This window comes from Sus scrofa, chromosome 10 (assembly GCF_054392235.1).
Source record: "Sus scrofa isolate SSC_HxYL_T2T_F1_AM1 chromosome 10, Sscrofa_HxYL_maternal_Yorkshire_Landrace_v2.0, whole genome shotgun sequence".
In the NCBI taxonomy this organism is placed as follows: Eukaryota; Metazoa; Chordata; class Mammalia; order Artiodactyla; family Suidae; genus Sus; species Sus scrofa.
The window spans coordinates 77,424,426-77,448,060 of record NC_139392.1 but is presented as its reverse complement, the minus strand read 5'-3'; the positions used below and the strand labels follow the sequence as shown (position 1 = coordinate 77,448,060).

The 23,635-nt window shown below is 46.6% G+C and overlaps 1 protein-coding gene across 50 annotated transcripts in view; it reads left to right on the top strand.

The window, feature by feature from the left end:
- Positions 1–23,635, top strand: part of KIAA1217 — a 325,382-nt gene that overhangs the window by 257,842 nt on the left and 43,905 nt on the right. For 28 of the 50 annotated variants that reach the window (XM_084980300.1, XM_084980295.1, XM_084980284.1 and 25 more), the window contains 3 exons: positions 15,850–15,954; positions 16,454–16,503; positions 22,499–22,665. In XM_084980300.1, the coding sequence (XP_084836426.1) occupies positions 15,850–15,954; positions 16,454–16,503; positions 22,499–22,665 (322 nt within the window). The remainder of the gene's footprint in view (positions 1–15,849; positions 15,955–16,453; positions 16,504–22,498; positions 22,666–23,635) is intronic. The other 22 variants (XM_084980291.1, XM_084980298.1, XM_084980288.1 and 19 more) reach the window with 1 other exon arrangement.

Genomic DNA, 23,635 nt, shown 5'->3' with positions numbered 1-23,635 from the left:
TTTGTTTTTTGTTTTTTGGAATCTGATTTTGCAACAGCTCTATTGACTTGAAAATGAGTTACAGACAAAGTAAATGTCACCTTGATTCTTGTACTAGTTCATGTGCCCTGATTTAATGAATTTGGCACCTCTTATAAACATACTTCCACACAGCATCTAGTGATGACAAGTTATAGATAGGAGATCTGGAAAAAGTAATGTAGAAGATATATGATAGCAGCATTCTGCTCCTAAGATGGCCATGGACTTTGGGCTGGGAGTGGATTACAGCTGCTTTGACTTTGGGGGTGGCACAGTCGTCTATCAGTATCCAGGAGGGGTCGGTTCCAGGAGCTCCCATGGTTACCCAAATCTGCAGATGCTCAAGTCTCTTATTTAAAAGGGCATAGTTACAGAGTTCCCGTTGCGGCTCAGTGGTTAACGAATCCGACTAGGAACCATGAGGTTGCGGGTTCAATCCCTGGCCTTGCTCAGTGGGTTGAAGATCTGGCGTTGCTCTGAGCTGTGGTGTAGGTTGCAGACGCAGCTCGGATCACACGTTGTTGTGACTCTGGTGTAGGCCTGTGGCTATAGCTCCGATTCGACCCCTAGCCTGGGAACCTCCATGTGCTGCGGGAGCGGCCCAAGAAAATGGCAAAAAGACAAAAAAATAAAAAATAAATAAAAGGGCATAGTTGGAGTTCCCATTGTGGCTCAGAGGATTAAGAACACGACCAGTACCTATGAGGATGTGGGTTCAATCCCTGGCTTTGCTCATTGGGTTAAGGATACCGCATTGCCACGGGCTGTGGGGTAGGTCACAGACACAGCTTGGATCTGGCACTGCCGTGTCTGTGGCATAGGCCAGCAGTTGTAGCAGCTCCAATTCAACTCCTAGCCTGGGAACTTAAATATGCCAAAGGTGCTGCCCTAAAAAAAAAAAAAAAAAAAAAAAAAAAACAGAAGAAAAGGGGGGAGGGTGTAGTAAGTCATCCTTCCTTACCGGAGGTTCCACATTCACAGATTCAGCCAGTCTGAAAAATTAGATCTGCAACTGGTTGAACCTGGGAAGCAACACCTGCAGATATGGAGGGCTGACTATAATTCTCAAGTCTGAGCTTCTAGAAGGAAAATGGCCTTGAGTGATAAGGTGGGATTTTAGCCAGATGATTTTGCTTCAGCAAGGACTCCACGAGGAGAGTGTGTCCATGTGACTGTAAGGCCCTGCACAGGGGAGACGGTGTGTGACAGATGACTTAAGGCATGAGGCTTTGTCTTCCCCCGGTTATAAAATTACTTCATTAAACAGCATCATTATCCCTATCCATGGCACATAAAACAGCCCTTAAGCATTGTAAAACTCTCGGACATTTATGTTTTGCTATTTTCTATTTATAGTTTGGCTCATATAACGTGAAATAGCTCTGTTGAAATAACACTCAAAATTCAAGGGTGCTCATTGCAAAGTGACTAATAGCTCTCCTTCCAAATATATAACAGATCCCTCCTAATGCCGTATTTTTCAGCACATGGGAGACTTGAACTGAGATCATATTTTTACACTGTCCTGCCTCTGCAGTAACTAAATTCAACAAACGTGTCAAGAATCCACTTGGGAGCAAATTCTTGCCTATCTGGGCACCTGTATCTGGAGAGAGGCCACGTGAGATCTGCCATGATTCCTAAGGCATTGCAGATTTAGAGAAGGAGAAGGCCTTGCCTTAGAAAGAAAGGGAAAGAAAATGAGTAGGTACACGATGAAGCCTGCGTGCTACCTGGTAGCTTGTGTCTGTGGGTAATCATTTATATTGCTTTCTCATTTTAGGAGGATTAAGTATGATTGTGTTGATAGCTTTGAAGGCTAGGAAGCATCCTTGGTTTACCAGTTGTTTGGGTGAAAGTGTAAATTCCAATTTGTGTCATTTAAAAATGTTCAGTGACCAGCAGGCCTTTGGAGGTCTTCTTTCTTCTTTCTTCTTCTTCTCCTTCTTCTTCTCTCTCTCTCTTTTTTTTTTTTTTTTTTTTTTTTGTCTTTTGGGGGCCAAATCTGCAGCATATGGAAATTCCCAGGCTAAGGGTCCAATCAGAGCTACAGCTGTCAGCCTATACCACAGTCCACGGCAATGCCAGATCCTTAACCCACTGAGCAAGACCAGGGATCGAACCCCTATCCTCACTGATATTAGTTGGGCTCGTTAGCCAATGAGCTACAATAGGAACTCTTGGAGGTTTTCTAAGCTGTGCTGCGTATCCTGCTGGATGGGTGAGTCTGAACGTTGGAAAAGGAATGTTTCATTTTTTTCCCCTTTTCCTGAATGAATCGTTCAAAATAAGCCATATCAGATCTCTCCTAAGTCTCAGACTTGGGGTCTTCCTAGAGCAGTTTTCTTAACTTTTGCACTCTTGATACTTGAGTCTTGTCCTGGGCATCATAGGATGTTGAGCAGCATCTACCACCTCTACCCCAGCAGAGGCCAGTAGCAGACTCCCCTGAAATGCAAACTCCCCGGTCATGACGACCAAAGATATCTCCAGAATGGTCAAATACTATCAAATCCAAAACGTGGACTTTGACGATTGTTACCTCAGTTCTGCCCTTTCCTTCTTGGTAAAGCAGCTTCATTATTGTTAAAACTTGCTGTTGTTACTTTGGGTTCAGTCAACCTGAGATCCACCATTTACTGAGAGGCAGTACTGTGCAGTCTTTATGAACATGGTCTCAAAGCCAGATGGCCTGGGTTCAAGTCCCTGTTTGACTTGCTAGGGATCCACACTTGCTAGGGCTTGGACACTTGGACTGATCACTGATGCCTGCTCTGCCTCGGTTTGCTCATCTGTAAAATGGGGATGATACCTAGCTCATAGGAAGGTAAAACTGATGACAATTCATTGCCTTGTGGCATGCCTGGCATAGAGTAGGTGCTGGAGAGTTCCATCTTCGAGCAAAGCACTCTATTAAATACTGCTAAACCCAGAGATGAATTACACAGAGATGGCTGGGACAGAGGACAGTGACGGGGAAGCAGGGAGATGAACTGTTAAAGCAGAGAAGATCACAGAACAGGTGGAGTTTGGGGGGAGAATAAAAATACGTGTGCACAGAGAATGGAATTCACTGGGATTAAAGATCCACATTAGAATGTTTAGAATATCAAAGCCACTTCTCACTTATTTATTTATTTATTTGGCTGCACCCAAGACTTACAGAAGTTCCCAGGCCAGGGATCAAACTCACACCACAACAGCGACCTGAGCTGCTACAGTGACAATGCTGGGTCCTTCACCCGCTGTGCCGCAAGGGAACTCTCCAAAGCCACTTTTAAGTCCATTTCAGGAGAGTAGTGTGGGGGTGCACCTTTTTTGGGCCAGGAGCAAAGAGGCCAGCCTGAATTGCAGCATCTTTTTTAAAAGGTGCCTGAGCTATGTGATTGATGATAAGGACACCCAACCTGGTAGAGCTGAAATTGTTAGGTTATCACATACCTGTCTTGATGCCTAACAGTGCCTGACTGATTCAGCTGTCGTCTAAACTGCTTTTCCATGTAGCTCTAATTAGGGATCAATAAATGTTTATTGAGCTGCTCTTTATGTGCTTAGCTATAGACTGGATGCTTTGCAGGGTACAAAGAAACTCAGATGTGTCCTCACCTGCAAGGAATAAAAACCAGGAAGATAGTCATAAAACATTAAAGCATCATATGAACGTGTCAGCTGTGCCACGGTTAAGCACAGGAAGTTTCTGAGCTACGAATGCTTACCGAATAACTGGTTTTCGGGGACAACCACCACAATGGGATTTCATTCATAAGTGATCCCCAGGTATGCTCTTCCTGTCACCATAAGAAGGGCAGTGTCTCCTAGTGAAGCAGAGAGAAGGGAGGAGGCCATGCAAGTCATTAAGGGGAAAAGCGCCTGTCCCCAAGGCTGGAGTTCCAGGGCCGGCGATCTGTTCCCAGCATCTCCAAGTTCAGCTGGAAAGTCAGGACACGTTTTCCTCGAAAACAATGAGGAACAATGAAAGGACTAATAATACACTATAGGTTAAAGAGGCTTCCATGGGCCAGCTGGAAATCCAACCACCATTTATTCCAAGTTCTAAACAATGAAAGTAGGAGAAAACTTTTCAATTACAAGCCTGCCATCATTTGGGGACGGCTTGTCCGTGATTAATTCCAAAGAAGTGATACAGACCATAATTGCTGTGAATTCAGAAACGGGTGCACTTTGCTAAACTTGTGCCGGGCCAGGAACTTTCATGAGAATGCCAAGAGGGACTCGAATTTAAGAAATTTACATAATGGAATGAAAAGATTCCATTTGGAAAGACAGATTGATCTCTCTCCAAAATTGTGTATGTCTGCCATGATGCTACCTATAAAAATGAACATCTGGATATTTCACCAGTCCCAGAAGTCAAATAGGTGCTGATAAATTGAATTATGATTTCATTCACAGGAATGTAACTTCATGACTAAGTAATATTTGCTAATCATTCCTTAGGCTTCTGAGTTCAGTCAAAAGCTGTCTGATAAACTTGACATTCAGCCAACTGACAAATGTATGAAGATAGCCCCACTCTTAACACGAGAGATTCTATCGAAAATACCCACGGGATGATTGTCACAAGATCTGTGTGATGGAAACAAACCGGTGTTTCAAAAGGGAAGGCCATTGTCTGTCATTAATTAGATGAAATTCAAATGCACCCCTGGATCTCCTTTGAATATTCACGAGGTGTATCAATCAGATGCCTTGGGTCTGAGACCAGAAATGAAGTCGGAGTAAGCTAAATCCTGTGAGATTCAGTTAAGCCCCTTTGCTTGTTGACTAGAACTCTTTCTTCAAAGAGAAGAAGGAGTTTCCCCCGTGGCACGAGGGGATCAGCAATGTCTCTGCAGAAGCAGGGATGCAGGTTCCATTCCCGGCCTGGAGCCGTGGGTTAAGGATTCAGCATTGCCACAGCTATGGCATAGGTCGCAACTCTGGCTCAGATTCGATCCCTGACCCTGGAACTTCCATATGCCATGGGACGGCAAAAAAAAAAAAAAAAAAAAAAAAAAAGAGAGAGAGAGAGAGAGAAGAAGGATAAAAGTTTAAGGTCAGGTCCAGCCAGGCAAGATCACCTCACTGCAGAGGCATTGTGGCTTCCACCCAGCCTGCAGGTGAGGCTCAGCTGGGTCATCCTGGACTGTCATGATGTCTTGGCTGTTCAGCCTCTCCTGAGCTTCCTTGTCCTGGTGACCGGTGGAATTCACAGAGATAACGTGTGTCTTCATTTGAGTTGGGGGCTTCATTTTTCCTGAATGAATGAGTCAACAATCTAGCCAGGTCTAAGCATTAATTCAAACTTCCAGAAATAGCAGGTCCTGAAAAGTCTGTATTGACTCTTGTAGAACCAGCTCGCATCACCAGCAACACCTCCTCTCCTTCCCCGTCCATCTTCAAAGATGAAGCTCCTAATTGCTCTTAGTGAATTAAGATCCCAGCTCTTAATTGCTGCCTTTTAGAAGGAGAAAGAGATGGGACACTTCCCAAAGAACCTGTGACTGCAGCGCCTCTGGTCAAATGATGTTTTCACTCTCATGCTGTCTCAGGTTTTGGTTTTTGGTTTTTGAAGGTTGTTTTGTTTTGTTTTGTCTTTGTTGTAGAGGCGGTGTGTCCTAACTCTTCCAACAAGCACAGATATCTAAGAAGACAAAATTTAAAAAATAAATAAATAAATAAAAGGAAAGAAAGGAGGGAAAGGAAAGGGAAGGAAGGAAGGATGGACCGGGGAGAGGCCAAGTTTAGGACACTGCTTCCTTCTTTTCCCTAAGAATCATTCTCTTACTTTATGGAAAGAAGTCGGGCATGGGGAGCTGCCTTCCACAGCCTCCTTAGGTCACTCAGGAGACCATCTTCGGTAGCCTCTGACACCTTTGCTCTTTGGAGGGTAAATTACAGGTATTCAGGCCACTGGAACATGAACAAACAGCTATGTATACTGGTTTGTACCTGTACAAAAAAAAAGAGAGCGCTGTCACTTTCAGAGCAGGAATATTAACCATTGCCCTCAGGGAGGAGAAAGAAAATGCAAAGTAGGTGTTTCATAAGGCAGGGTGTAGGCTCGCCCTGGGGAGCAGAGGCGCTGTCACCTGGGAAGCGAGCCTCACCCCAGATGGTCGGTGAGTCACAGGAGGCAGCCCAGAGCCCCACCGGGAGCCCTGGGCCAGGGAGGGGCACGGGCTGAGTTTCCTTTGACCCCGCCTGGCCAGTAAGCCTCAGGGTCCTTGTCGCCACCAGGGGGTCGCAACTAGGACCTCCTGAGGGTTCTCTTGAAATGAAAATGGGTGTCAAATCGCTCTGGGAGCTGGAAGGGTCTCCATAAATAAGAATTTTTGCTCTACCACCATGAAGCCATCAGCCGTTTGCCCAGAGGAGCAGTCGCACGCTGGCCACTTGGGGACTGTGTCTGAGACACTGTCCACCGGCTGACTCGGACCCTATTCTGGTCTCAACCAGGACGGCCTGTCCGGGAAGTAGCTTGTGAAATAGATTAAAGGCGACCTGGAGCTTCCCCAAGTGCAGTTGCTGTGCTGGGCGGAGCCGTGTCTGGGCGGCGGAGTCCTTGTTGGTGCCCGTGGGGAGCACAGGCCTGGGTGTGACTGAGCATCGCCCCGGCAGTCTGCCCGGCCCACCACGCCTTTCTTTCCTTTTTTAATTTTAATTTTTATATGCTTTGTGCTTTAGTCAAGATCACCAGAATGGAAAGAAACTGGCGGGATCTAAAAAAGTTCCCTCCAACTTGAAAATTGTGTGAGTCTAGAATTGTGCGTCTGGCAGGATTTCAGGTGTGGTGTACCTTAGTGGTGGGGCTGAGAGCGCGGGCCCTGTGTGTCACGTTCATTCAGTTTCTCACACTCGCCGCTGTGAGCTCCTTCGCTGGCTTCCCATGTTTGAGCTTGTTGGGACTTTCCTCCCTCTGGGATTTTGCTGTTGCCCTTCCTCTGCTTCCTGCATCTTCATCTGCTTGACCAGATCCTCCTCAGCATCTGACCATCAGCTCAGTGAGGCCTTTCCATTGTATTTGAACTTGCAGCACCCACACACACACACACATACACACACATTATGGTATAATTAATACATTACTAATAATATCTATTATAAATCAGTAATATATGTATAAACTTACACATATTTTTTTAACCTATTTAGTTTGTTGTACCATTACCCTCAACCTCCAGAATGTAACTTCCACCTTTGTTTTATTTGTCACAGTTAGAACTCTGCCTGGCATAGTTGATGCCAGAAAAATGGTTGTTGAATGAATGAACTTGAAAGGATCAAAGGAAGCCTTATACATCCATAATGTTTTGCAGCTTATCGTGTATTTGGATGTGTATTTTCTCCTTTGCCTTCCTTCCCACGTCCCTGTAGGAGGACAGGCCTGGGGGACAGGTAAGGCAGTTGTTACCCTAGTTTGACGGTTTTGGAAACTGAGACTCAGAGACATGAAGTGATGTATGGGTGCTGATTCATGTCTCTTCTTGGATGTCTGTGGGTCAGCTCAGCTTGTCCCAAAACAAACTCCTGGATTTCCATCTCAGGCATGACAGCGTTTCATCCGTGACTTGGGCTGAGGGCCTTGGTGTCTTATTGATGTTCTCTCTTATTCTCCACACCAGACACCAGAAGATGTGCCGATCTGTATCCACAGACATCCTGACCCCAGCCCTTGCCCTTGACCACCATGGCCACCATGGCTGTGGTATGGTCTGCAGCAATGGGCTCCCACGTGCTCGCCCCACTCTGTCTCTGCCCACCCGCCATCTGTGCTCAGCAGAGAAGCCAGAGTCATCCTGCTCAAATGCCAGCACCTTCACGTCTCTCCTTGGCTCTGACCCCCACGGTGACTATGTCACATCAGAGTCAAAGCCAGAGTTCCTGAAATGGCCTGCGAGCAGGGAGAACGCCTTCCCAGATGGACCGGGATGGTTCCAGTCTACCTCCTTGACCTTCCATAGCAATCACTGGCTCCTCCTTTCACTTTCAGAAGTATCCTGGTTTAGAAGCTAAGTTAATTGACTGCCCCACAAGCCCTGACGAGGCCCCCCCTCATCTCCCCGTACTCTCCTCTCGTTTGCTCCACTCCGGGCACACTGGCCACCCCCCTCAGCTGCTCCGTAGCCCAGGCAAGCATATTCCTGCCTTGGGCACACACATTGGCTCCTCCCACGGCCTGGAACGTTCCTTCCCCAGATAATACACCTGTCTTGCTCCATCTCTTCTTATGGGTCTTTATTCAGAAATCACTTTCTCAGTGAGGTCCTCTCTGGTCACCCTACATAAAATTTTAAATCTCCTTCCCATTCCCTGTCCAGCTTTGCTTTTCTCCTTCATATCATTCGTGTCTAAGGTTAATTATTCATTTTGCGTATTGTCAGGAGGACAAAACCTCCATGTGGGTAAGGATTTATTCACTTCTGCCACCCTGCAGACCCTGCCAGGTACACAGTAGGTGCTCAATGCGTGTTTGTTGAATTAGTGGATGAAAGAACAGTCACACCCCTGTGAGTGATGGCGTCAGAGCACAAATCTAGGTTAGTTCCTGGCCCAGCGTTTCGGCTTCCACAACACTTTATTTGGTCTCAGGCTTCTGCTCTGGCCTGGAGCTCTGCTTACTCAGAGCTCCATTCACTGCTCCCTTCCCTTCTCCATCCAGCTAAATCCTGCCATGCATCTCAGCTGCATTCGAAAACCTCCTCTGCCCCAGCCGACTGCCCTGCCTCCATCATTCAGGAGCCCTTGACCCCTAAGAGCACAGACACCCCTCAGAATCCAGCCACCTGCGCCCATCTGAGCTCAATCCCCTTAGACCTGGGGTCCAGAAAAAAGACTGGCAGCATCTCCCCCAGTTGGTCTCACAGTGCTCACCCTCAGTAGCGGCTGCTGCAGGGAATTGAAGTTGCCGGTGATCAGACCGTCAGCGGAGGTGTTCAGGGTCAATGCCCTCGGTCATTACGGTGCGAAGAACTGCTTATCCCAAGAAATACCATCATCTCCGTGGCAAATACCACAGCAAAACTCTTCACATCTCCTTATAAACTTTCCTTCTCTCAAAGCCTTGGTGAATTTAAGAAGAAAAAGTAGAAGTAGCTTTTTTTTTTTTTTTCCCCCAGATACTTGTAAACAGGGCTCCATTTTTGCCAGTTTCTGTACAGAGTGTCATTTGATGTGTCTGTCTTCCTGGATCATAACTAAACTGCAGAGCATTCCAGACGAACACTGCTGCTTGGGTCTTCGTCGCTTTCCTGACTTGGGGAAAACCTGGTTGCCAAGGAGATAGAATTCCCCCCTCGATCTCCTTGAAGTGTCACCGAAAGGAAATGACGGGCAGAAATAGAAAGGGACACCAAAAGACCATTTCTTCTCATCTCTTCCCCTCCTCAGTCAGTCAGAAGCAGAGTCGTACCAGCAGAGGGTCAGCAAGGCTGAGACAGAGGCCAGAAGCAAAAGGATCAGTCAGGACATTGGAGAGAATGTGAGGGGTTCACCCAGTAAGGAGCAGGAAAATTAAAAGGAATTTCTTGACATTACCGATGGCTGGGGTGGAGGATGTAAGGCCAGCACGCAGGCAAGGGGCTGCTTTGTGTGAATAAGGAAACGAAAGACAATCAAAGATTGCTATACTTCAGGGGGATTTTGGAATTTCCAATCTAGAACCTAAAACCATACCAAGTAAGAATTTAAGGTCCCAGAATGTCTGGAGAGGAGTTTGAGGATCTAGAGTGCCAAATTTTGGAAAGGGTTATCAGCACGGCTGTTGAAGCTCTAAAGGATGATGGATTGGGGTGTGGCAGGCAGGAGGCCAGCTTCCCCTGTGCTGAAGTCATCCAAGGATGTGAGGGAATTTCCTGGATGCTGGTGGGGAACTTAAGGATGAGTAATTCAGAATTCAGAAGCAGGGGAGACGTTGAGAGTTTGGACAGATGCTGGATTAACATGCCAAAGAGAAGACAGAACATCCCAAGAGGAGAGATAGCAGCCTTCATGGTCAGGGTTCTAAATGATGCTTCTTCATGACTTTCCGTGGTGCCCAGTCCTCATCTAAGGACTGAGGGTGCAAAAAAAAAAAAAAGGTTCACGATGGGGTCATTATCTCTAAGGAGCATGCAGTGGGAGCAGGACAGTATTAATGCCTGTGAACTATCTGGAGGTACGTGTCATGGTAGCCCCATTGCAGTTATCACCAACTCCGTCTTTATCGGCTCAATCTAGATGTTTCAATGAGAGGTTAAATTTATTGGGTGTTTTTGGAAGAGGGTCTTTATTTACACAGCTCTTTCACCAATAGGTTGATGTTGGACAGAAATAGAAAGTTCATGGCTCACAGTCCTATTTCAAGCTTGACCACAAATTCAGATCCTTTGAATTCCAGTGTTCTGTTGAACTCATCTAAAAACAGTGTCTTTAATTACTCTGGGTTTTGTTTTGTTTTTTTCCCCTCATACCAAAGAATCAAGACATGAACAAACAAGGGCATAGCCTAGCTTTAAACCTGTTCACTATTCAGTTCTGGAAAAAGCCTTTGGCACTGCCAGACTAAAGAGCTTTAGTTCACTTAGATTGCTCCCAGAAAGAAATTGACTTGGTGAAAGGAAGGCGTCACTTAAGTATGATGATACTTTATTCGCTGCCGGGTCCATAGCAGCTTGCCTAGTGCCTAGCACATATGAAGTGCTCAGAAATGTTTGGTGTTTTTTGTTTTGTTTTGTTTTTTAATTATAGTTGATTTACCATGTTGTGCTGATTTCTGCTCTATAGCAAAGCAACTCCATCATACATAGATATACATTCTTTTTTTTAATATTCTTTTCCATCATGGAGTTTGGATATAGTTCCCTGTGCTGTATAGTAGGAACTTGCTGTTTATCCAGAAATGTTTATTGATGACTCCTTGACCATTGATCACTTTCTAGTGAGAGAGAGATAACAGGGAATGAGCAGGAACCAGAAAAAGAAAATAAATCACAAAATATTAGAACTAGAACTGAATGCTGGGAGTTCCTTTTGTGGCTCAGCAGGTTAAGAACCCAACTAGTATCCATGAGGATTTGGATTCGATCCCTGGCCTCTCAGTGGGTTAAGGATCTGGCGTGGCTGTGGCGAAGGCAATCGGCTACAGCTCCGATTTGACCCCCAGCCTGGGAACTTCCATGTGCTGCAGGTGCCGCCCTAAAAAGAAGAAAAAAAAGTGAACGATGGCTCACCTAGTAAGTACTCTCAGAATGCCAGCTCTGGCTACTGCAGTTGGTGCTAACTGTGCTGCACCACTGGGCTCCAAAGTTAGTTACTAGTTAGTAACTAGTTCAGAAGGTGAATGCAGACTGGGAGCCTAATCAGCCAGCCCCCAGCACTGCTTTTATATCTTTAAAAACATCCTTAGGGATTCACTATAGGGGAATTACTAGTTTCATACTCCTTTTTAATAGCCATTAATTCACCTAGATACACAATAACAAAGACTTAATTCAAGCTTAATGAGACCTCATTCAGTCCAAAGACAAGTCCTCAGTCAAAAAAAAAAAATGTTGAAGGTGAACACTTGAATCAAAAAGTTGCATGAATGGCAGTTCCCATCCTGGCGCAGTGGTTAACGAATCTGACTAGGAACCATGAGGTTACAGGTTCGATCCCTGGCCTTGCTTGGTGGGTTAAGGATCCAGCGTTGCCATGAGCTGTGGTGTAGGTTGTGGGCGCAGCTCAGATCCTGCGTTGCTGTGACTCTGGTGTAGGCCTGTGGCTACAGCTCCGATTCGACCCCTAGCCTGGGAACCTCCATATGCCGAGGGAGCGGCCTAAGAAATGGCAAAAAGACCAAAAAAAAAAAAAAAAAAGGTTGTATGAATGGACTTGATGGCTAAAAATATTCCCCCAACTGCAGGTTTTTTGGGGTTTTTTCCCTTCCTTCCTGGACTCTGCAGACAGAGAGCAGACCACGAGCAGTCTGGGTTTTGCTTCATCTTCATAGACAGACATGGGGCTTGCAGGAAGGCTGGTTGTAGAAGCGGGAATTTGACACTGGGTCAGCATTTTCTCTGGGTTGGATTTGAATTTTTTATTAATATTACTCTTGGGCCCCCAGAAGATTCATTCAGCCAGATCGACATATAACACTCAATGACTAGTTAACCATACATGCTAATCACATAAATATGGTTTATGGAATGATATAAAATGGTTTATGAAATCACTTTTAAGCCATCTTTTCAACAGTAATTATGCCAGCCCTGGAACCTTAAACCAAGCAATATTGGCAAGAATTAGCTTGGGCATCTTTAATATTCTGATGATTATCGTACAAAATTGCCACTGCAGTAAAATGACAGGGTCGTTGTAATTTCTCTTCTTCCACTGCATTTCTCTTCTTTCCCCTTTCACATTAAAACATACTTCATAACATTTCATCATGGCCTAAGTTTCCAGTTGCTGTCATTTAGTTAAACCGTATAATTGTTTCCAGATTACCAACCATGAAATGGAAAGACAATCTTATTTATGAATTTATAAATCAGATAATCTCCCTCCAGTGAATCCTGAAACCAGAAACACTTTGATGATTAAACAGGAGGGAAAAAGTGCTCTCATTACCATGTGTCAAAAGAGTTGTATTTTCAGAAAGTAGTCTTGGCTGAGTCAGTGGAACACGCATGTGCAACCTGTGTTGGCCTGGGGCAGGCACGGTTCCCCGGGCAGGGGGAGAGCATCACTCCCCCCGGACCATCACAGCTCAAGGGTACTGAACTGCCAAGGTTCTGACCAATCATGTCTCCTTCCTGGTGGCCCCCCTGGTGACATAGCCTGGAGGAGGCCACCCAAGCAGCAATTTCCCGTCCTCACAGATACAAAAAAGAGAACAGGCATGTGGATACCTGGACCGATGCAAGGCTTTTGCTCCAAAGCACCCAAACCCTCACCCTAGGTGGTTCTGCAGTTACGTCAACATCATCCCTGGGGAGTCAGGAGATTGGGGTGCTGCTGTTTGGGCGTTTCCTTTCTCTGCATCTTAAAAACCATCATCTGGGGGAAGATTGGTGAGAAGCCAAATTACCTACTGAGCCGAGGAGCATGTAGGAAGCTCCAGGGATCCCTGTCTAGAGACGACGCAACCTGTGCTGTATCGTTTGAGCATCTCACTACAGTGATGAATCCGTTGAAGATCCATGTCCTGGGTCTGGAAAGATTCTGGTGCTTCGTTTTGGTTGTTAATGCTGCTGCCCTCTTCTGTTAGACCAGACAGTGAAAGCTGGTGAGCAGAGAGGGACCAGAAAGAACACTGACTTAGCCCAAATGAGGACCATGCCCAGGCCAGCGTTGGCATTGAACCCTGTTTCTTTACCAGACTGTTGCTTATCCTCTGCAGCCATGGACCTACCTACAGCTCTTCCCCTTATGGTCTCCTGAGTGTCGTTAGGTTTTCAGCATGCCTCCCTTTCCTGTACTCCAGCCTCGCAGAACCCATTAAGTCACTTCCTAACCAAAGCAGTCTAGACCCTTAAAAGGCCCTGCCACTTTAAGAGAGAGAGAAGAAAAAAAAAAAAAAAAAAAAAAACCTTTGCATGTGCCTGGGGTTGATGAGAGTTCGCTCTTAGGGCACAAGGTTGGCTTCCAGTATCACTGTAGGAAGAATGGGGGCTCTGGACAGCATCCACCCAAGTCCCCCCACCCCCCAACCCCCGGAAGTGGTCCATTGCCCAAGATCCCATCTGTGTGAGTCTGTACCTCCCACCCTTGGAAACCAGCCACCACCCATCATCCCATCATTTCTGAGCTGCCTTATGACTTGGGTGTGATAAACCTGGACTCTCCAATAGGTATTTACTAACCTACTTTCCTGAGTGGGATTTCTTCCTAATTTTTCTCTCTGGCACATGCACTGCTTTATGGCATACAGAAAGCCAAGAACACAGGTATGGCGTAAATGCTCTGTGGCTTATAGGTTTAGCATTCGTGGCAATGCCTGGAAACACTTGGAAGGTCACTCCAGGTAGACACGTATCTCTTCTCACTGTTCGAGATTTCTTCTTTCCACGCTATTGAACAAAGAGATCATACTGCGACTATTTAACTCTCCGCCCCTGGTGGGGTGATCACCATTAACTCTCCGGAGTACACGATGTACTTCCAGGAAACTCAGTACTGTGGCAGAACCATCCATTCTAAACTAAAGAAAATGCATGGAATTCTGAAGTCAGAAACTTGTAATTGTGAAATGGATCTCCGTGTTTTATACGGCACGGAAGGTTCTATTTCTAAGGCAAAACGCAAAGCCAAAAAGTTGGGCATGAACAAAATTACCCTTGAAAATCCTCTTGATTATGAAGTTCAAGGTACAGACATAGCATCTCTCGTTAAAGCCAACCTAACCAGCTTTTTTTGTCTAGTGAAAGAACAGAGCACCGTCACTTTTTCCATTCGGTACCAGATAAGGTAGTTGGCTTGTATTTAAAAGCCACAATGTCTGAATATGCTGTTCGTAGCCCAGGAATCCTCACCATTGCTCCCACCACAAGAGACCCACGGGACGGAGACCCCCAGGGAAGAGTGGGGTTCCCTCTCTGTCTCAGGCCTGGACCAGACACTTGCTGATGGGGTACGATGCTAATCCAGGCATCCATCTAACTCTTCTCCCCTCCCTCTTTAATGGTCTTGCTACCCAGTAAGTTTAACTGAATTCACATGCTGTGATGTGTTTGGTGACTCTGCCCTTCGCCGGGGTCCCTCTGCCGTGGTGGTGACTTTATAATGTGGTGGGGAAATTGGTAAGAGTTCCATGAGACTACCAGTCATCAGAGGTACAGAAAGGTGAGTTCATTTCAAAAGCCAAAAGAATTGTGTCTAGCATTAGAGAGCCCCGGACAGGTGTGATATCTGTGCGTCATTTAAACCTTGGGAAGAGTTCTCATTCATGTCTTGAGGTAACCAGGTGGTCAGGGGTATGTGTTTTCCTGCCCGATCCTGGAAAAGCTCCCAGGCTCCCATGACATTGCTTTGAGCACCTTCTACCCTCAAGTAAGACGTTGACGTCAATCATACTTCTCTGTGCCCTCAAAGGACATTCCCTTGCGTTGCTCTTGGGCTGTGAAACTTGTTTTACTCACTCACACCGTGAACATCTCCATCTCTTACGCCAAGATCAGTCAGCAGCCTCCCAGCTTCGCAGAGGAGTACAGCTCGGACGTGTGTGCCCTGCCCTGTCCTTCCCCACCAACTCCCCCATCCCCTAGCCCAGGCCCCGCTTTCTGCAAAAGCAGAGCGGAAAGGCTCAAAAACACAAAGATATGCAAAGAGAATTATTCCCAAGGGAGAAGCTTCTCCGTTTTCCATGAGGCCTCTGTCGGTCTGTCCAGCGTCTTTTCAGTAAGATCATCAGGTTAGGAGTTCCCGTCCTGGCGCAGGGGAAACGAATCTGACTAGGAACCATGAGGTTGCAGGTCTGATCCCTGGCGTCACTCAGTGGTTGAAGGATCCGGTGTTGCTGTGAGCCATGGTGTAGGTCACAGACACGGCTCAGATCCTGCATTGCTGTGGCTGGGGCGTAGGCCGACAGCTATAGCTCCAATTAGACCCCTAGCCTGGGAACCTCCATATGCCTCGGGTGTAGCCCTAAAAAGAGGAAAAAAAAAAAAGATCATCAGGTTAATACTCTGACCATTCAAGCTTGAGTTCCGTGGGATTTGCAGGCTCTTTAGCTTCCCCACGTGAGGTTGGGGTGAACTTTGGTGGTCTGCTAGGTGGAACCTTTTATAACCCTCAGATGATCATTCACCTAGACAAACCAGTCTGAAAGTCAACAGAGCTTTAACAAACAATTCTCTTGTTTTACAGAGAGAGGATGCAAGCCATGGAGAAACAGATTGCCAGTTTAACTGGCCTTGTTCAGTCTGCGCTTTTTAAAGGGCCCCTTACAAGTAATAGCAAAGATGCATCTAGGTAAAAAGAAGAAAGCGAGCCAATTCAAAATAATTCAGTCTGTTTCTCTTTAATGATTAAGATAATTCATTCATTCAATCATTTTCTTGTAATCATTTCAAGGCTGAAAATACCCACCTCTCTATGAATCATGGTTTGTTTGTCTCTTTCTGGTAATTCTTGGTCGAAGGTAGCACTTTGGCCCAAGAAGGGTAAATGGGCTTCCCAGTGCATGTGGCTTAATGGACCACTGCCAGTGCTTGCAACCGCCATCCACACGTTCCCCACATCCTCCATTGTCTGAAAGTCACCAGTGCGCCTCAGCTGCATTCCACCAGCAGTGTCAGATGCACACCTGGGAAGCCTTTTCCATCCCGGCCAATAGTGGTGCTGATGCTAAAATACCTTCATTGCTTAAGACCATCACTAGCTGCTGCTGATTGCTTAGAAAAGTGACTGGAAGCGGGGGGGAGAGGCATTGTGGCAGCTGCATAGCTGACTCTCTTTTTCTTTTCTTCAGTGAGAAAATGATGAAAACCACAGCCAACAAAAACCATGCAGATGGTGCAGGTAAGTCTGCCTTAAATGAGCCCAGCTTGCTTCCAGACCTACTAACCTCTCCCTAAGTCACCTATTTGGTGCAACTTTAGAGGTTTCTGGGGAAATTTCTTGTACCACCCCTTCCCTGCTTAATGCTGAAATACCAGATGTCATTGCTGGGGGGGGGGGGTAAGTCCTTTAGTCCTCTTCCTTCAGTCTTTATTCATTTATTCACTTCTTCATCCATTTTTATTCATTTATGAGGCCATACATCCAACAGATACCTATGTGCCTGCTACGGAGCAAGGACAGTGGGCATTACTCAGTCAGGGCTGCCTATCTCCTAACTCTAGGCAGAAAATGGATCTGGGACAGGTCATGCTGGATGTTAAGAAAGAGTGCAGGAGTTCCTGTTGTGACTCAGTGGTTAATGAATCTGACTAGGAACCATGAGGTTGCGGGTTCAATCCCTGGCCTCGAGCAGCGGGTTAAGGATCCAACGTTGCCGTGAGCTGTGGTATAGGTTGCAGACATGGCTCAGATCTGGCGTTGCTGTGGCTATGGCGTAGGTGAGCAGCTACAGCTCCAATTGGATCCCCAGCCTGGGAACCTCCATGTGACATGGGTGTGGCCCTAAAAAGAAAAAAAGAAAAAAGTGCAACGTGCAGGTGAGTTTAAGCTGCAGGTTTAGCTTTGACCAAGGACATTTCCCTAAGGAAGTAACACAAACTGAGGCCAAAAGGATGAAGGGGGCAGAACCATCCAGGTACAGAGCAAAGCATGGGCAGATGCCATGGTGAGGAATTTAGATATTCTTTCTAAGTGCAAAGGGAAGGCGCTGGAAGGTTCTACACTGGGAAGGACCTCAGCTGAGCTGCAGTGTATGGGTGGATGTGAAAGGGCTGTGAGCTCATAGGGAGCCCTCGGGGATGCAGGAAAAGAAGGTGTACTTGGACCAGGGCCTGCTTTTCAATGCCAGCATCCCCTCCCCCTCAAGAGGCCCCACTTATATTCCCTGTGGACTTTCCAATATCCAGGTATATTTGATGTACATATTATCCTGCAGATTCAAGGGAGGCTTTTCTCAAGGATCTGAAGTCTTGGCATTCCCCGATAGCCTATCAGTCAAGGATCCAGCATTGTCACTTCTTTGGCTCTGGTCACTGCTGTGGCACAGGTTCAATCCCTGGCTTGGGAACTTCTGCATGCCATGGGTATGGCCAAAGCAACAACAACAAAAGACTATTGTTTTCCATTGGGTTAGAAAGAGAAATTGTTAGCAGGGACATGTTTGGCTACTAAATTACTCAAGAAGCATGGGGCAAGTTGAGTGACACTCCTAATTTGGGGAAGCCACGGAGTGCAGTGCATCATGGTAGAACAGTCAGAATTGGGGACTTGAGTGTCTGATGGTCCTGGTTCTGCACTGGCCACGTTCCGGTGCTTCAGCTGTAAAGCCAGCAGGGCTGGTCCTCCAGCAGCCCCAGTCCTTATGGGATTGGTTGGTTTACTTAGAAACCAATCAGTGACCTTGGCTACAGCCAGAGAATTATTTCGTGGAAATTACTACTGAGCCTGTCTTCAGAGCAGTTGCCAGTTTGCTTTGGAGATATTCATTTATTTTCTGATCTGTTATGAACTTACAGAAGAAAAAAAAAAGGTACTCACTGAACTCGTGGTAACAGCATGGAAGGGTATTTGTCAGGAGTGGGTGGAGGGCGGGCATGGGAGATGTCGGTCAGAAAGTACAAACTTCCAGTTAGAAGATGACTCAGTTTTGCGGAATCCAACATGCAGCGTGGTGATTATAGACAACAATCCTGAACTATATACTTGCAAGTTGCCAAGAGAATGGATCTTGAAGGTTCTCACCACAAGAAAGAAGCGGTAATTATGTGACGGGATGGGCATGTTAGGTAGTAATCATATTGCAATGATGTTACATTGTATCAAACCCACACATTGTACACCTTAAAGTTACACAGTGTTGTATGTCAATTACATCTAATAAAATGCAGGGTGGGGAAGGAAGCTACCAAACACTGCAACGTTCTATTCTCCTGGATTCTATTCTAGAAATGATACCAATGTTCTAATCACTGTGTACCTACTGTTTTGTATTTGTTATTCCTTTGCACCTTGGATGAAATGATAACAATAATAGGAAGCACTTAGCGTTTCCTCCGTACCAGCCACTGTTCCGAGTGCCTCTCCACACAGGAGCTCGTTAACTCCTGCTTCGTGGAATGATAGGTCCACTCATTATTCCCATGTCCCAGAGGAGGACGCTGAACACCTGGCCACACACAAGTGGCACACCTCAGCATCTCCACCAACCTGGCATTGTGGCTCATCCTTTTGTGTTAAGGGGCCTCGGTCCCTTTAAAGAAATGTAGGTTGTTTCCGTTCTTTGTTTTGAAAATGTTTTGCAAATGTCTATTTTGAAGCATGGGATAAGGGAAGGAACAGGTGTAATTTCTTTAGGATGCATTTCCCAAAGTGGAATCAATAAGTCCAAAGGGACCAACAGCTGAGTAGCTCTGGCAACATGCTGCCGGTTTTCTCTCCCGCAAGACTGAGCCAATTTGCAGTGCCACCGGCGCCATGCATGTGTATGTTTGCTCCCCTGCGTCTCTGCTGAGTTTGGTCTTTCTCATTCTAATGTGTCAGGGCTACATGTGGTCCACAGGGCTTTCGTTGCCATAGCAGCCTTGTACGGTGTGCAAAATATATTAATTCTTCCAGAATCCTAGGAAGGAAGCAACAGACTAGAAGTATTATCCTTGCTCAGTGGAGAAGTACCTGGAGTTGCGTAGTTAGTCTAGAAGCTCATTTGGCCAAGAGTATAACAAAAAGGGTAAACGCAGATTTCCCGTTACTTTAGGAATATTTGGTTTGCCGTGGATATAAGAGAACAGAAGGAACTTCCCATTTCAAAGCCATCATCTGGGTTCTACAGTGTTTTATATCATTTAAACACATAATCCTGTAAGGAAGATGTTAGTCAAAGAGCTAGTATGATTCATGGCCATTCTGGCCAACCCCCAAACGCATGTTCCTCCTATCACAACAGGACACATGAAATTCCCAGCAAATGTGTGCTTGATGAGATTTATATTAAGATACACCTTGACTGAAGTAAATAACCTAAGAGGGGATTTGGTAGGAAGAAGAAGAGGCCATTGCCTGGGAAGGGTGAAGTATGCAGAAGGAAGGCTCTGAGGACTGGCTGCAGGCAGACACCCCTCCCCGGGCTAGGGCGTGCCCACTCCACGTGTGGGTTCAGAGATCAGACCCCGGGGTCTGTGATTCTAATCTGAAGGGGAACCTGTTTACCCCCTTGGCGGTCCAGCTCCATCTATAGATTTCTGGGCACCTGCCTGGAGATCTCAGTCTGTCACTGCTGCCACGTGCTGACACTCCAGGTGGGGAGGGGGAAGGCTGGCAGGGAGCCCTTTGCTTAAATAACAACCACAGCTCACCACAGCAGGGTCCCTCCATGCCACACGCCGGACTGAGAGTGGATATGTGGTAATCCCATCATCCTGCACAATCACCCTTGCACCCATTTTACAGAGGAGGGAGCTGAGAGCGAGATAGACAGCTTAAGTCACTTGCCCATGGTCACATCACCAGGAACTGGGTACTGAGAGTGATTTCCAGGTTTCTGGTGTAAGTAGTTGAGTGGACAATAGTGCCCCTGGCTAAAATGAGTTCAAAAGAGACAGAGGTTTGGGGAAAATGGGCAGAAATAATGGCTTCAAGCTGATTGTAGAAAAGTCTTGTAACATGAAGGTATGAAGAGAATCAGTCGTGTGCTGGAGACAAAGGTGTTGGCGACCTTAGCAGGTGGCAGTCTTGGAAGTGACCTCCCTTGAAATCATGTCCAGTGAGAAGAGAAGCAACCCAGGATTCCAGTGGTTGGCCAAGGAAGAAATTTGAAAAGAGGTTGACCAAGATAGGCAGCAGAGTCGTACAACAACAAGGGAAGGGAAAGTCCCAAAGTGACCAGGAAGGAACAATGACCGCCAAAGCCCAGTGTCACATCAGGGTGCTGTCTTGGCCACCTTATAAAGGACCATTGCTGTGAAAGATGGAGTCAGAAACCAGACTTCGTGGATTACGAGGTTATCAGTGAGCAAATTTATAAATGAACACAGATTCCATAATGAAATTTTGTTGTTACTTTTTTTTTAACCAGGGATGGGTATGTAACGATACCAGTGTGTGCTGTTATTGGTACGTAACAACTCTCGCGGACAGTATGTGACCGTGAGCTTCTCCTCCATAGAGGATAAACGTGTGCCTTCATCGGGCTGAGGAATTCTTATTTTTAAACAGGAGTGGCTGGCTAGTGTGGTGTCACTCTTGTTGGAGAAACACCTCGAGGGCATCATTTGTTACACAAATGATGTTGTGTGGTATGAGCGTGTGTGTGTGCATGTACACACATGCCAATGCCTGAGGATGTGGAGTGATGATAAAGTAACTTGGCCGATTCTTAAAGGAAGACTTTGAGTTGATTGTCATCCCCTCAGAAGACTTGGTCTCGAAGGTGCTAAGTTAACTGGGACCTGCTGCTCTTACTGGAAATGTCCCTGGGTGTCCTTTCCCTGGGGACCTTCACAGTCGGAGACTATCCTTTGAAACAGCTGCGGCGATGGCAAATCTTGCTCATTTGAGGATGATTTTGATGGGGTGTGGTGGCCAAAAGTCAATCAGAGTCATGACTGGTGATGACAAGTGCAGCCAGTTGAGCTCGTAAAGATAGCAGAAAGCTCACTGCCTGGACCATTGAGGTCCCTTTGTAAATCCTTAACATGCATTCTTGTCTGTTCCCCCTGACTCTCCAAGGGGTCCATGAGAGCTGGGAGACCAGTTCCGTTGGGATGGGCACCCAGGGTGAGTGCCATCAGCTCTCTGTTGGCATTGCAGAATCCAAGCAAGTAAGAGGACAGCTCCGAGGCATTCCTTGCTCACTGTTGTACCACCCACAGCCCATGGAAGCGGCTCTGTGAGGCTTGCAGGGCTGCACAGTCTAGGGAAGGAAAGGCTTCTGTGGTTGCTAAGCCCAGATGGAAAGAGGGTTCTGTCATGCAAGACCAGCTGGGAGTTCCCTTTGCAACTCAGCAGGTTAAGAACCCGACATAGTGTTCCTGAGGATGCCAGTTTGATCCCTGGCCACACTCAGTGGGTTAAGGATCTGGTATTGCCTGCAAGCTGTAGTGTAGGTCCCGGATCTGACATTGCTGCAGTTGTGGCATAGGCTGGCAGCTGGGACTCCGATTTGACCCCTAGCCCAGGAACTTCCATATGCCTCATGTGTGGTCCTAAAAAGAAAAAAAAAAAAAAAAGTTAAAAGACTAGCCTGGACTACTGCAAACCTTCCAGTTTATGCCTTGCAGGAAAGATAGCTGAACAGCCTTTTCAGATGTCAGAGTGTGTGTGTGTGTGTGTGTGTGTGTGTGTGTGTGTGTGTGTGTTCCTGTCTACTCCTCTGCTTGAAGCCTGTTCCCTAGAATTGCATTGTCCTAGAAAGGAAATAGCATGTCCTTTAGACTCCCACACCTTGCTGATCCTGTGAGTGCTACTTCAAATCCTTTGGTGGGGATGGGGGATGGAGGTAGATGTGGATTTTTACAGCAAACTTGCTCAATCAGGCCCTTCCAGGATGGACTTAGGAAATCATGAGGGTGATAGAAGTTGGACTCTGGGAGCAAGTGTTTATGGCAGTGACAAAACTGTTTAGAAAGTGTTTCTTTCTGCTGCCTCTTTTGATTCTTCTCCTAAAGAATATTTGCCAAACTTCTAGAACATGACTTCTACAGACTGCCTACTCTAATATTGCATGAATGTTCCGAAATTTATTTAAAGCCAGTTCCATCTTTTTGCCCTTTAGAGAATCAACATCATCTAATTTTTTTTTTTTTCCTAATGAAGGAAACCGGCATTTTCAGGGTTACCAGTAGTCTGCGTTACTTTCCTTCCTGACATCCTCAGTGACTTTGCTGCTCTCTTCTCCTAGGAACTCCCCAGGTGTCCGGTGGGAAGACCCTTGGTGCTCTGGAGTCCTCGGGGCCACCCGGGCAGCCCCTGCCTGCCGGCGCCTCTGCCATCCATATGAGCCTGCTGGACATGAGGCGGAATGTGGCCGAGCTCAGGCTCCAACTCCAGCAGATGCGACAGCTCCAGGTACAGACCCCAATCCCCGTGGACCGTGTTCTCTGACTTAGCTGCCCAAAGTCAGCTTCCTCCTCCTCCTGCCCATCTCCTGCCTTAGCCCTAGCCCCACAGAACCTTCCTGGGCTTCTTTTCACCTTCCCTTCATAGGGTAACCAAGGACCAGGGTACAAGCACCATGCATCACCCTCTCCCCTCTCACACACATGCCCTGGGTCTAGAGCCTTCTGCTGCAATAAGAGTCTTTCTGTAGCCACTTTGTTAAGCTATGCATGCTTTTACACATGAAAAAACCATTAAGCATCTGACTTTTGGAGGAGAGCTGAAAGCAGAGGAGCCCCGTGGAGCATTCTAATAGCCAGTTATGACTTTCTGCTTAATAGTGTTTGGCTCTTTGCTCTTCTCCAGTGAGCATGTGCAAAGGTGCTGCTAAGGGTTTTTGCAAAAAACTATGGTATATTTAGAAATAGGAGTTTGGACCAGAGGATGAATTCATGAGGGGGAGGAGCCATCATGAATGATTTGAGAAAAACATCTGCACCTTTTTTGGATGGTGTGTGTGTTCCATCATATTTTTCTTACCCTTTCTCTTTGGTAAGGAATATATGAATCCAAGGGCAGGGAAAATGACCCTTGGTGTCACAGATCTTGGTGAACAAATCCCATAAACCTGACGAGGCCGCGTAATGTGTGTCCTGGTTCAGGGTAATAAGGAAGAGGGAGGGGTGTCCCTTTATGAGACCGTATGTCTGTCTGTTTTGTGTATCAGCCTCACACATCCCTTCCTTTGGTGGTCACTGGGGATGTCGTGCTGACGATACCCAGGCATCCTCCTTGACGTTGAGAAGCTCATCATCCAAACCCACCCAGGAGCCCAGGGGAGCCACACAGGCGTGGCATCCTCAGTGGGACACAGGCATCTGCTGAGTCCAATAAGGAAAGGGGTTCAGGCCACAGCTACACCCCCACCTTCGGCTCACGG